The following is a 12,498-nucleotide window of genomic DNA, read 5'->3' on the forward strand; positions in this document are numbered from 1 at the left end:
TCACAGAAATCTGCCTGCCTCTGCCTCTGCCTCCCGAATGCTGGAGTTAAAGGGTGCACCACCACCGCTTGGCTGTGTGTAGTGGTGCAGGCCTGGAATCCTAGCATTTAGGAGAGGAAGCAGGAGAATGAAGAACTCGATTATCCTGGGATACATGAGGCAGGGTCTCAAAGACAAAACAACACCAAAAGCTAAAGTTTAAATTGTTATTTTCATTCTCTTGCAAGATGTCTCAGCTGTGGCCCAAGAGAATTAATGAGCACCCTCCCCTCACTTCCATACCCTAGCTCTTCACTGGCTGGGCATCCCCCTGCCCCTGCTGAAGGTGTGCATTAGCTGGAACGTTACAGGGACCAATCTGAACCATCTTAAGAAGGGAAGAACTCAAAATAGCATTCAAAGAGCCCCCAGGGCCTCAGGCACAGCTGAGGGATTGGTGTGTGTGTTGGGGTGGGGGGCTGGGCTCCCTGCAAGCTTTGTCCCAGCCAGCTGCATCTGTGCAGTTATGCCTGCCAGCTGCATCTGTGCAGTTATGCCTGCAGCTCCCTGGCCCACTTATCACATACAGGGCTTAATGGCTGCTCCTGCAAACTAGCCCGAGGTGGCCAGCCCTCTCCAAATTGAGAAGGACAGCCAAAGAGGAAGTGTCTGTGGCCTCCCGGGGCCCTCAGTCCTAATTCTTGCTCCCTGCACGTGCAAACCTCTCCACACCCCATCCCTGCATTTCTCAGATTCTTAGCCTAGATTGGCTTCATTTGACACAGGTCCTGGGGGCGACTAATCTAGAACAAATGGGATCTCCTACTGCAGTTTGGACTTCCTAATCCTGAGCTCAGGTAAACAATTAAATGTAATTATTTTCCCTCTTTTTTTTTCTTCTGTTTTTGGAGACAGGATTTCTCTGTGTAGACCAGGTTGTCCTGGAACTCACTCTGCTATGTAGACCTGGCTGGCCTCGAACTCACAGAGATCTGCTGCCTCTGCCTCCCAAGTGCTGGGATTAAAGGCTTTAGCCACCACTGCCACTGTTTTTTTGTTTGTTTTTTTGTTGTTTGTTTTAAAACAAGGTCTTAAAAAGGGGGGGGGGGGAGGCTGGAAACGTGGTTCAGCAGTTAAGAGCACTGAATGCTCTTCCAGAGGTTCTGAGTTCAGTTCCCAGCAACCACATCATGGCTCATAACCACCTGTAATGAGATCTGGTGCCCTCTTCTGGACTGCAAGGACACATGCAGGCTGAACACTGTATATGTAATAAATAAGTTAAAAACAACAACAACAAAAAAAAAAACAAGGTCTCACTGTGTAGCCCTGGCTGACCTGAAACTTGCTACATAGACAGACCAGGCTGACCTTGAACTCAAGATCTGTCTGCTTCTGCCTCCTAGGTGTTGAGATTAAAGGCCGCACCACCATGCCTGAACCCCAATGTTTTTAATTAATTAATTTATTATGTATACAACATTCTGTCTGTGTTTATGTCTGCACGCCAGAAGAGGGCACCAGACCCCATTACAGATGGTTGTGAGCCACCATGTGGTTGCTGGGAATTGAACTCAGGACCTTTGGAAGAGCAGGCAATGCTCTTAACCACTGAGCCATCTCTCCAGCCCCTGAACCCCAATTTTTTATTTTATAAAGACATCACTTTCACAAAACTACAAACATAAAATAGTACAGGCATGTACATGACCTTGAGATTCGGCAACCATCACTGCTTTGCCATGTGACTTTGTGGTTCAGTTCACTCTCGGTGTATCTGTATTTTTGGACTTTTCCTGTAAGCTGCAGATATCTTTAGACACTTCAGAATGTATCCTAGAGAAACAAGGATGATTTGCTATGGGCCAGCCAGAAGGCTCAGCGAACAAAAGGCCTTGCTGCACAGCAAAAGGATAGAACCTCTGACCCCTACACTTGTGCTCCACATGTAGCCTTCACTCCCCCACACACACATCATACACAAACGTCACACACAACAATACATATTTTTTTTTTTTTTGGTTTTTCGAGACAGGGTTTCTCTGCAGCTTTAGAGCCTGTCCTGGAGCTAGCTCTTGTAGACCAGACTGGTCTCGAACTCACAGAGATCCGCCTGCCTCTGCCTCCCGAGTGCTGGGATTAAAGGCGTGCGCCACCACCGCCCGGCTACAATACATATTTTTTTAAAAAAGAGATTGCTCTCATCTAACCCGAGAGCCCTTGTGCCTGCGAAAGTTACCGATGGTTCTACAGCATAACTGACCGAGCCACTGAAATGTCCCGTCTCAGCCCAGAATCCCACCAAGACTCGCTTTGCATCTGGTTGTCAGGTATAATCTTTTAGTCTCTTTTAATCTAGAATAATCTCTTTAAAAATTACTACATCTTGGGGGCTGGAGAGATGGCTCAGTGGTTAAGAGCATTGCCTGCTCTTCCAAAGGTCTTGAGTTCAATTCCCAGCAACCACATGGTGGCTCACAACCATCTGTAATAGGATCTGGTGCCTTCTTCTGGCCTGCAGGCATACATGCAGAAAGAATATTGTATACATAATAAATAAATAAATAAATAAATAAATAAATAAATAAATAAAAATTACTACATCTTTTCCACAATTCAGGCATGTTTCTGTGTAGACTGTCCCCTGGGTGTTCCCCTCCAGAGTCCCCCTGTCTATCAGAGTGTGATTAAACACTCTCAGGGACAAAGGGTGCAGCTCACTGTCAGACCACTCAACAAATGCAAAGCTCTGGGTTCCATCCCCAGTACCTCATCCTGCTCCTTAACTTTTCCAGCTAAACTGTGAACTCTTTGGGGGTTACCATCAGGCTGATTGCCATGGCGCTGGTAACATTTGTCAAAGAAATGAACCTGAAAGTTTGCTGCCTTGCAATTACACTTGGAGACTACCTCAGCCCTGGCCCCTGCCAGCTTTCTGGTCTGTCCTCCTGCCTTGGTGTGACCTGGTGGTGGCCCAGGGTGCTCACGTGGAGTGAATATTTGCAGGCTCAGAGGAGGAAGCGTTTGCCAGTCTGTTGTCTTAACTGCTGATGTAGGAGGGCCCAGCCAACTGTGGGCTGTCATCCCTGGGCAGGCTGTCCTAGGCTGTATGAAAAAGCTATCTGAGCTCAGACCTGTGAACAGTATCCCCTGCATGTTTCCAGGTCCTCAGTGATGGACCTGGTAATGTAAGATGAAATTAACCCTTTCCCCTCCTAAGTTGCTTTTGGTCACAGTGTTCTGTCACAGCAACAGAAAGGGAACTGGAAAATCCAGTGAGTGAGGACTGGGGTTCAGTGTTCCTGTGCTAATGAGCACCAGCGAGCACACGGGCTGGGCTTGGACCCTGAAGGTGTAGCCAAGGCTAAAGGTTGCATCCTCAATAGGTATATTATGACGGCGAATTCTGGTTGTGCTCTAAATGTTAGGCCTCTAGTCCTTGTTTTCTAAACCTGAGTCTCTTATTCTTCCAACAAATCATGAACTATAATCAAGCCTTCCCATAAATCCATTGATCCAGCTGGAGTTGGTTCTACTGATTGCAGTCCCAAACTGTGGCTAGTACAGAAACCTCCCTTTGGAAAAGGACGTGTGGCCGGGTGTTGTGGTGCATACCTTTAATTCCAGCACTTGGGAGGCACACCAGCCTGGTCTACAGTCCTGGTCTTCCAGGACTGCCAGAGAAACCCTGTCTCAGAAGAAAAGAAAAAAGGATATGTGTATTCTAGTTCTGGCCATCCCAGAATAATTGGTAAAAAATTTGCTTCCTGTCAACCCTGTACACATAACATAACTCATAGCCATAGTCAGCACAGCGGCTCTCTAGACGAAGGAAGGTTCCAGGTCTACCCCAGTATTTCAGCTGAGTAGTGTCGGGAGATGGGCAGGACCAAGAGTGCAGACCTCATACAGATGGGCAGCTACACCGGGGCTGTTCTTGGAGGGCAGGGTCCCAAGAACAGGAGGGAGGTGCTGTACCAGAATGCTGCCCCCTTGGGGCCTACGTAGCATTGCAGGCAACACAGGTAGATTGCAGAGCCAGAGGCCACCAGCCCTTGGAAGAGCCATACCCAGGTTAGTGCTTTGCTGTCACCATCCCGAAAATTTTCAAGGTGTTTGAACAAGGGGAACTCTATAGCTTGTCTTGGTAGAAAAAGTGGCTGAGAAAAAGAAGCTGCTTGCAGGCAAGAATCTGAGCTGAGACTTCAGGAGCAATGCTGCCTGGGGCAGAAGCCATTCCAACCTAGCCAGAGAGGAAGCTCAGAGAATGCACTGGGAAGAGACTCCCACATCCCAGTCACCCCAGAAGACAGAGCGTCTCCTTTTCAGTATTTAAGCAAAAGACGTAGGGAAGGCCCATATTTCTTGAAGAAAATACTATCGTTTTCTATTCCAGAGCTACCCAGTCCTGAGGTTGGGAGTGATACTGGCCCCAGCAAGAATTTATGTATTGCATGAACTCCTGAGAACAAGATAGGATGCTGTACTGGCCAAGATCCTTGAAACATCCCAGCTCCCAGGAGGCTCAAAGGGGGTTATGATTTGAAGGCCACCCTGGGCTACATTGTAAGATCTAATCTAGCCAAAGGTATATATAGTAAGATCCTGTTCTCCTCTACCTCCCAGAGTAGAGACTACAAACTAAAGAGTACAAACTCTGTCGCCAGGCTGTTGTGATACACACCTTACCTTTAATCCCAGCACTCAGGAGGCAGAGGCAGGGGGATCTCTGTGAGTTCGAGGCCTGATCTACAAGAACTAGTTCCAGGACAGGCAACAAAGCTACAGAGAAACTCTGTCCTGAAAAAAAAAGAGTAGCTCTGTTTTGAGAACTGTGTGCTGCTTCATCTGGCAGACTGTTAGAACCGGGGTCAAGTCTTCCTAGTCTGTGTGGAGGGACATCTGGACTCGGCCGTGACCGTGAAGTCTAGCCTTCAGTTATTTAAGGATGTCATCATTCTGTCTTGTCCTGTTCCCCACCCCATGGTAATGACTGATCTGGAGTAGCCAGTGTAGCCTCTGGGGGAGTCCCCGGGCAGTTCTCCCAGGTACCTTTGCTCCCATAACACACCACACAGGCCCTAATGCCTGTGCCCTTGGAAAGCCCCAAATGCCCTCTCATAGCTTATGTGACCTGTTGGCCAGTTCCCAACAGAACTCTACCTGGCAGATGTGTCTGGTTGGGTGTGGTTCAAGCCCTCCCCTTTCAACACTAAGCAAGTAATGAACCATTTTGCTACACCCCAGCTTCTAAGCTTTTCCAAGACAGAATAATAGTTTTCAAAATTTAGAGATATCTCCATATCTTGGTGGTAACAATGCCTTTAATCCCAGCACCTGGGAGACAGAGGCAGATGGATCTCTGTGAATTCAAGGCCAGCCTGGTTTACAGAGGGAGTTCCAGGACAGGCTCCAAAGCTACAGAGAAACACTGCCTCAAAAAACAGAAAACAAAAAAGAATGCTTCCTGCTTTTCTAGAGGACCTGAGTTCCCAGCATCTACATCAGGTGGCTCCCAACTGCCTGTAATTCCAACTTCAGGGGAATGACACTCTCTTCTAGCCTCTGCAAACACATTGCATGTACACACGTGTTTGTGTGTGAGCATATGTGTGTGCTGTGATGTTGGGTTTCTCTTGAGACTGCTTCTCCACCAGTCAATGCTAGCAGGTCTGAGCATCTGGGAAATGGAGGCTTCTCAGTTCTTTGATCTACCCTCCCATCATGCCTGGCCCCCCACGGACTATCTATCCTCAAGGGTAATGGCAAGGCCAGAGTTATGGGAGTGTGCCCTGTACCATCACATTTGGACATGGTCAGAAGGGACCATCTTGAAAACTTGAAGGTCTATGAATGAGGACTCCACATTCATTTTGCTCCAGGTCAGCACGGGACAGAGTTGCTGCAGAGAGGAGGACTTCCTTGCCTGTTTCCCCTCTGCCCCTATTGGCTGCAGTTCCTTAAGTGTGAGTTAAAACAGTACTGTAGGCACTTTGTTAAAATTACCCCAGGGCCTGGAGAGCCAAGCCTCTTGGGAAATATTGGCCTTACATTTGGCGGTAGGACCCAGCCCACACACTAGGGCTGAAAGTGGGTTACCATGCAGTTGAATGTGAGATATGGCTCCATGAATAACCTGTGCACTTTTTTTTTTTTAAAGATTTATTATGTATAAAGTATTCTGCCAGCCGGGCGGTGGTGGCGCACGCCTTTAATCCCAGCACTCGGGAGGCAGAGGCAGGCGGATCTCTGAGTTCGAGGCCAGCCTGGTCTACAAGAGCTAGATCCAGGACAGGCTCTAGAAACTACAGGGAAACCCTGTCTCAAAAAACCAAAAAAAAAAAAAAAAAAAAAAAAAAGTATTCTGCCTACATATATCCTATAGGCCAGTAGAGGGCACCAAATCTCATTACAGATGGTTGTGAGCCACCATGTGGTTGCTGGGAATTGAACTCAGGACCTTTAGGAGAGCAGTCAGTGCTCTTAACCTCTGAGCCATCTCTCCAGGCCCTCCCCCCTTTTTTTCTTAAGACAGTCTTATAGTCTAAGCTGCTATAGGAAAGGACCACCATAAACCCCTGATCCTCCTGCCTCCACAGAATAGCAGCTGTGTTTGAGCAGCTGCAGTGAGACCCAGGGCTTTGTACAGCATGTGTTCTACCAACCGAGCCACACTCCAGCTCCCACCTGTGTACTCTTCAAGTTTTACTTGTTTGTTTGCATTTATGTTTTCATTTAGGCTTATTAAGACAGGGTTTTTCTACACAGTCATGGCTGTCCTGGAACTCACCAGATAGAGCAAGCTAGCCTCTGCCTCCTTAGTGCTTAAAGGTGTGTGCTACCACGCCCATCAAATAAAAAATTTTAAAATAAAATAATTTTTAAAAAAGATTTTATTTATTTATTATGTATACAACATTCTGCCTCGATATATGCCTGCATGCCAGAGGAGGGTGTCAGATCTCAGTACAGATGGTTGTGAGCCACCATGTGGTTGCTGGGAATTGAACTCAGGACCTCTGGAAGAGCAGCCAGTGCTCTTAACCTCTGAGCCATCTCTCCAGCCCCTAAAATAAAATAATTTTTAAAAGAGCAACATAAGGAAAGGCAGGATTTATCCTGGCCCACAGCTTGAGGATATGATCCATTGTAGCAGGGCTGACTGCTGGCGGGAGCCTGGGACAGTTTCCTCAAAGAGGAAACACACAATCAGCAGATAATGTGTCTGCTAAGAAATTAAGCCCAGAATAGAGAGAAAGAACTCCTAAAACACAACTATAACAAAAGCAACCAATTAATTAAAACGGAGGCAACGAGCCTATACGGGCGGCAAGTGCTCTTACCGCAGAATCACCCCCACCCCCAGCCCCTCCACCCGCCCTTTGGGGAAGGGTCTCTCTACAGTCGGAGTTCAGTTTTGGCTAGACTGGTTGGTAAGCCAGTCTCTACTCCCTCCAGGTCCGGGTTTACAGACCCCTTCCCATGCATGGCCTGGCTTTTGCATGGGTTCTGGGGATCCAAACGCAGGTCCTTATGTTTGCATAAGGACATTTTTGAGAACAGCACGTTTACAGGATGGTATATGAATAAAAGCTACACTGGCACAGAAGTTTCCAGCTTGGCAGACCAAGATTCTGTAGTTTAACCGAATGTGCTCTTGGTCTGATTCATCCAAATAAGGCACGGCCAGACCCACATTCCTGAGGCTCCGTATCTAAGGCTTTACAGCTTGAGGCCAGCTCCCACAGACTGCGGGAGAGCACAACTGACTTTCCCAGTAGTCTTGTTCTTCTCTTGCTTTTGAGGCGGGGTCTCACACTTAGAGCTCAGGCTGTCAGGAACTCTACCTGGAGGTGGGATTTCAGGCATGTGCCACCCTGCTTCAAAGCACTTGTAGTGAGTGTACATCTTAGGCCTCATGATGAAATGAGAAAGACCCAGACCTTGCTGTGAGGGGAGTGGGGAGAAAATAATTACAGGTAGGATCTGGCCAGGATCCTGTTTAAATAGCTTCCTCCTGGAGAACAGGCAGGATATTTTTGGAAAGTAGGGCATTTAAAAAGTATTTCATAATCTTTCAAATGAGGGGGCTGCTTGTGTCCCTTCCGAAAGTTGAAGAAAACGGAGGCGCTCAGCGCTCAAAGGAACCTAGCAGGAAGCGGTTGCCAGTGCAGGATGCCTATGCGGGTCCTGGATCTCCGCCCAGGGATGCCGGTTCGCGTTTCCGCAGCGCAGGCCGCGCCGCAGGACCCCGCCCGACCTTGAAGGGCCGCTCGACCTTGAGGTCCGTGTTTACCTCAGTTACTCTCTCTGTGCAATGGGAAGATGAGCGCCTTCACAGGGGAGGGCCAGAGGCCCCGACGTGCTCCTAAGGGCAGCCAGAAAGCGTGGACATTCTCTCCAACTGCCCTCAGATCCTACCCCCCCCACCACCACCGACCGCGCCGCAGCCACTCCGTAGGAGCCCGCGGGCGGGAACCTGCCTCCGCGCGCGACGGCGCAAGCGCACCACACTCCCCGCCCCACCTCGCGCCCGCGTGCGCCCATAGGCCGCCCGCGCCGTCACTCCGTCTGGGAAGCAATTGCGATTGATCAAGGTCCGGGCGCGCGACCGGGCGGTGGGCGGGACCCAGGCCGTGTATAAAAGAAGTGGGGCGGCCAGGCTCGTGCCGCTTTGCAGACGCCGCTGTCCCCTCTCGCCGCTTGCTGCAGCCATGGTCAACCCCACCGTGTTCTTCGACATCGCGGCCGATGGCGAGCCCTTGGGCCGCGTCTCCTTCGAGGTCGGGTGGGCGCTGGCTCTCCGGGGTGGGGTCCTGGGGACGGTGGAATGGGAGGCGCCCCCGGGCGCGGGCCCACCCTCCTGGGGATCGAGCACGGGCGGCGGCGCCATTTCCTGACGAGGGGCCATTTTGGGAGGCCGGCGAGGCGCGGGGAGGCTGGGCGGGCGGCGGACAAAGCCGGGCGGGGCGCGGCCGTTGGGGGGAGGGGGCGTCCCCTCCCCCGCCCGCCCGCCCGCCTCGGCCTGCCCGCAGGCGCACGTGGCTGCGCCCTGTGGGGCCCTGCGCGGCCGGACGCACGTGCTCGGCGCGCCTCTCCCGTCTCGGAGCCGTTGGGCCCCGCCCTGCTGGGCTGCGGCGCCGCCGACCCGCGGGCATCTTCCCAGCCATCTCCCCCGAGCCGCTGCCTTTCAGTGGGATCTGGGCAGGGACCCCACTGAGGGCCTCAAAGACGAAGGCGCGATGAGCCGGTCCCTGCTCGTTAGTCCCCGGTAATTCGGGTGTGCTCGAGTGTGACCGGAGCGTTTCTCCATTTGGTTTGAAGCAGTAACGTTTGTGTAGAGAGGCCCAGAACATCCCTCTACGTCCCCCACCCCACGAGCGGAAACGGGAAAGGCCGGGCCTTTGCTGGTGCCCAAGGACCGCCTCCCGTCGCAGTGATGGCGCAGCGGGGGAGGCGCTCTGGAACCCCTCCCGATTGCCCTCTGGAACAGGCATGTTAGGGCTGGCCACGCTGCAGTCTCGCTTTTGACCGAAGCGGATTGCCAGTGGTTAGTTACCTAATTGGTTTGGGAGGTGTTAAATGGTTGCTTAAAGATCAGATAGTAATTAGTATCCTAGGCGTGTTTCTTTTACAAAATTAAATATTCTCGTTAACCCCAGTACCATGCTTTAGGTCATAGTGAAATTGAATGTTGCTTAGTCTGCCTTATTAAACAACTCTAGAACTATCAGTGGTTAGGCTTTGATGCTCCTAACTCCGAACCTAGATTTTCCCGTTGTCTTCCCACCACAGTGCTCGCTCGGCACATAGTCTTCAGCCAGAGTTTCTCTGTAGTCAGAGCTGATAATTGACAAGAGCTCTTGTGGAAACTTGGCCCAAGCTTAGTGCTGGGCAGCAGGTCAGTATCAGGTTAGCCAGAGCTTGATGGAAGTGAGACAAGACTTGGAGGTCCGTAGGTGAGAATAGAGACGGACCCGCCAAGAAGGGCTTCGAAGAAGTACTTGCAATAAAAGAAAGTGGGCTTGCCAAGCTCTGAGAGAGGGAGTTTAAGCGGTTTAAAAGAACCCATATATTTAACCTCATTAAGCCATAGGTTTATCCCTCTAAGAATATAGATGCTATAACTGATTTACTATCATCTTGCAAAGTTGAAAAAGAATTCGTGGTTTTTGACTATGAAAGGGCTTGTAAATACTGAGGAAAGGTTCAAAGCATATACCAGTAGGTAAGGGACCTAGGTACCAAGACCTGATGCTTCAGAGCTGTGCTGTGAAGGTGGCATTTTCCTTGCCAGTGACTAACACAGCTTATTTACCTGATTCTGACATGAAGTTAGGGGAGGTGATGTATATTTGAGAAGCCTGAAGTAGGTGTGATGTATTAAAAACTCTTGAGTCACATTTAAGAGTCTGTCGCTATTTCTAAGTCATGACCAGCTCCAGATTTCTGGCATGTTTTTGGTTCTCATGTTTCACAACCCAACCCTTAAAACTTAGGAGTGATTCCTACAGGGATTTGAAGATTATTACTGAAGTATATTCTACTGGGAAAATGAATTTATGATGTACGAATCCCTAATCTAAGGGGATTAGTCATGAAAATATTCACCTATGTATTAACTAGCTGTCCTTTTTTCTTACAGCTGTTTGCAGACAAAGTTCCAAAGACAGCAGGTAGGCTTAATTTTCTAAATTTAACAAGTTTTGTGGATAAAACAATTTTAAAGAGAAAGCATATGTGTATATACTGTATTTTTGTTTCTAACAACTATTTTTTTATTTCTAACAGAAAACTTTCGTGCTCTGAGCACTGGAGAGAAAGGATTTGGATATAAGGGTTCTTCCTTTCACAGGATTATTCCAGGATTCATGTGCCAGGTATGAATTGACTGAATTTTTAGTTCCTTTAACTTCAGATTGAGCTGGAATGAATGCTTCAGTTGTACTTTACCTGAGCTAGTAGTATACTGTTTTGTTAGCCTGTTTTTTTCCCCTCTTATGTGTATGCATAACATAGTGCACATATGCAGGTCAGTGCTCCATCTTGTGTGTCTTGGGAATGGTTTCAGGTCTTGGTGTCTGATTATTTTATCCACTGAACCATCTCACTGGCCCTTAAATTCCTTTCCTTTTCTTCTTCCTGTGTACTGGGATTCCACATGTCCTCCACACCGACCTTCTAGAATCTATATGTACCTTGTTCTGGGGTGAACCCTCTGAAGTGCCTGCTACTGAGGACCTGAGTCCCCAGAGCTCCTGTAAAAGCTGGGTATGGTGACAAATGCTCTGCTGCCAACCAGCCTAGCCAAAAACTTTAGGCCCCAGGCCAATGGGAGACTTGTAATTGTCTGAAGCAAAAGTTGGATGGCCCTTGCAGAATAGCAGTTGAGATCCTGTGGCTTAATGTGCATACAGAGACAAAAATTAGAAATGTGTTAAGGCTGTACCTTGCGGACTTTTCAGTTACATTGCTGAAATGACAAATTTCTCTCTGATGTTACAGGGTGGTGACTTCACACGCCATAATGGCACTGGCGGCAGATCCATCTACGGAGAAAAATTTGAGGATGAGAACTTCATCCTGAAGCATACAGGTCCTGGCATCTTGTCCATGGCAAATGCTGGACCAAACACAAACGGTTCCCAGTTTTTTATCTGCACCACCAAGACTGAGTGGTAAGAAACACAATGAATGTAACTATTTGGAAAAGCACAACCCTGCTGAGAGACATTTGTTCAGTGTTTCTTTTATTCCATCTCTTAGTGGAAATCAAGCCTGTAAGAGTGCTGATTGTATGTGTGCATGCATCTGTCTTGTAGCAGTCTTTATCTCAGTGTGCCATCTTCTGCTAGTTGCTGATGGTGATCATTCTTCTACAGGCTGGATGGCAAACATGTGGTCTTTGGGAAGGTGAAAGAAGGCATGAACATTGTGGAGGCCATGGAGCGTTTTGGGTCCAGGAATGGAAAGACCAGCAAGAAGATCACCATTTCCGACTGTGGACAACTCTAATTCTTTTGACTTGCGGGCTTCTTACCCACCAGACCATTCCTTCTGTAGCTCAGGAGAGCACCCCAGCCCCATCTGCTCGCAGTACCCTGTAATCTCTGCTCTCACTGAAGTTCTTTGGGTTCCATATTTTCCTCATTTCCCTTCAAGTCTAGCTGGATTGCAGAGTTAAGTTTATGATTATGAATAAAAACTAAGTAAGAACTGTTGTCATTGTTTGTATTGAGGTGTTGGTACAGGTCTCTAAGCAGCTGGTTAAGTTACTTTGAAGATAGCAGTACTCTTGTCTTCCCTAACTCAAGAGGTCTTAACTGTCACTGATCCCACTTAGTGTATTTAAACATGTAGGTTTGTAAATTTATGGTTTTGTGGGGGCTGCTGTGAGTATAAGTTTGGGGTCTGTCGTCCTAAACTTTACCAACTAAGCCATCTTTGAAACCCAGATTTGTTTCTCCCAGAGGTGACAGAAGGATCAAGAGTAGAATGGAGTACAAGCCTGAGTAACCT

General features: G+C 48.7%; 1 protein-coding gene across 1 annotated transcript; it reads left to right on the forward strand.

Moving 5' to 3' along the window:
* The first annotated feature begins 8,635 nt into the window (after positions 1–8,635).
* On the forward strand, positions 8,636–12,195 carry Ppia (peptidylprolyl isomerase A). Its single transcript, XM_038330452.2, has 5 exons — positions 8,636–8,762; positions 10,625–10,655; positions 10,771–10,859; positions 11,485–11,657; positions 11,862–12,195. Exons 1-5 carry the CDS (start codon positions 8,694–8,696, stop codon positions 11,992–11,994), a joined length of 495 nt encoding a protein of 164 aa, XP_038186380.1. The 5' UTR covers positions 8,636–8,693; the 3' UTR covers positions 11,995–12,195.
* The last annotated feature ends 303 nt before the right edge of the window (positions 12,196–12,498 follow it).

The sequence above is a fragment of the Arvicola amphibius genome, chromosome 1, assembly GCF_903992535.2.
Source record: "Arvicola amphibius chromosome 1, mArvAmp1.2, whole genome shotgun sequence".
Lineage (NCBI taxonomy): Eukaryota > Metazoa > Chordata > Mammalia > Rodentia > Cricetidae > Arvicola > Arvicola amphibius.

What these genes read in the sequence shown, in the direction of transcription:
- Ppia (XM_038330452.2), top strand. Translation starts at nt 8,694, where the DNA reads ATGGTCAACCCCACCGTGTTCTTCGACATCGCGGCCGATGGCGAGCCC. An exon ending in CAAAGTTCCAAAGACAGCAG is followed by an intron (nt 10,656 to 10,770) that starts GTAGGCTTAATT and finishes TATTTCTAACAG; the next exon opens with AAAACTTTCGTGCTCTGAGC. An exon ending in TGCACCACCAAGACTGAGTG is followed by an intron (nt 11,658 to 11,861) that starts GTAAGAAACACA and finishes ATTCTTCTACAG; the next exon opens with GCTGGATGGCAAACATGTGG.